Source organism: Nestor notabilis, unplaced genomic scaffold, assembly GCF_000696875.1.
Source record: "Nestor notabilis isolate BGI_N333 unplaced genomic scaffold, ASM69687v1 scaffold7134, whole genome shotgun sequence".
In the NCBI taxonomy this organism is placed as follows: domain Eukaryota; kingdom Metazoa; phylum Chordata; class Aves; order Psittaciformes; family Psittacidae; genus Nestor; species Nestor notabilis.
Window position 1 is genome coordinate 70,396 of NW_009925991.1, and position 323 is coordinate 70,718.

Consider the following 323-nt stretch of genomic DNA (forward strand, 5'->3'; position numbering starts at 1 on the left):
CCCAGGCTGAGGGGTGGGCAGACTGGGTGCACAGTGCTGCTTGTCACACCTGTATTCCCCTGCATGTCTTGATGCATTGCAGGGAATGGGGTCCCTGAGTGAAAGCTCCATCCCCTCCATCTCGGACACCAGCACTCCCCGGCGAGGCCGCCGGTGCCCCCCAAGCCGCGTCCCCTCCTCTCCTACGCCTCCATGCTGCGGCACACTGGAGATGCCTCGCCACCTGCCGAGGAGAGTGAGGGAGGGTCTCCGCTCCTCTCCTCCACCCTGGAGCCCAACACCGCCGGCCTGACCGAGTCTTCCAGCTCCCCAGTGGGGAAGCA

The 323-nt window shown here is 65.9% G+C and overlaps 1 protein-coding gene across 1 annotated transcript in view; it reads left to right on the plus strand.

The window, feature by feature from the left end:
- The window catches only part of LOC104404787 (voltage-dependent R-type calcium channel subunit alpha-1E-like), a gene marked incomplete at its 3' end in the record, with an annotated part of 59,962 nt that extends 59,650 nt beyond the window's left edge, over positions 1-312 (plus strand). Inside the window, 2 exon segments of the mRNA XM_010013313.1 lie at positions 83-143; positions 146-312. Of these exon segments, the coding sequence (XP_010011615.1) occupies positions 83-143; positions 146-312 (228 nt within the window).
- Between the last annotated feature and the right edge of the window lie 11 nt (positions 313-323).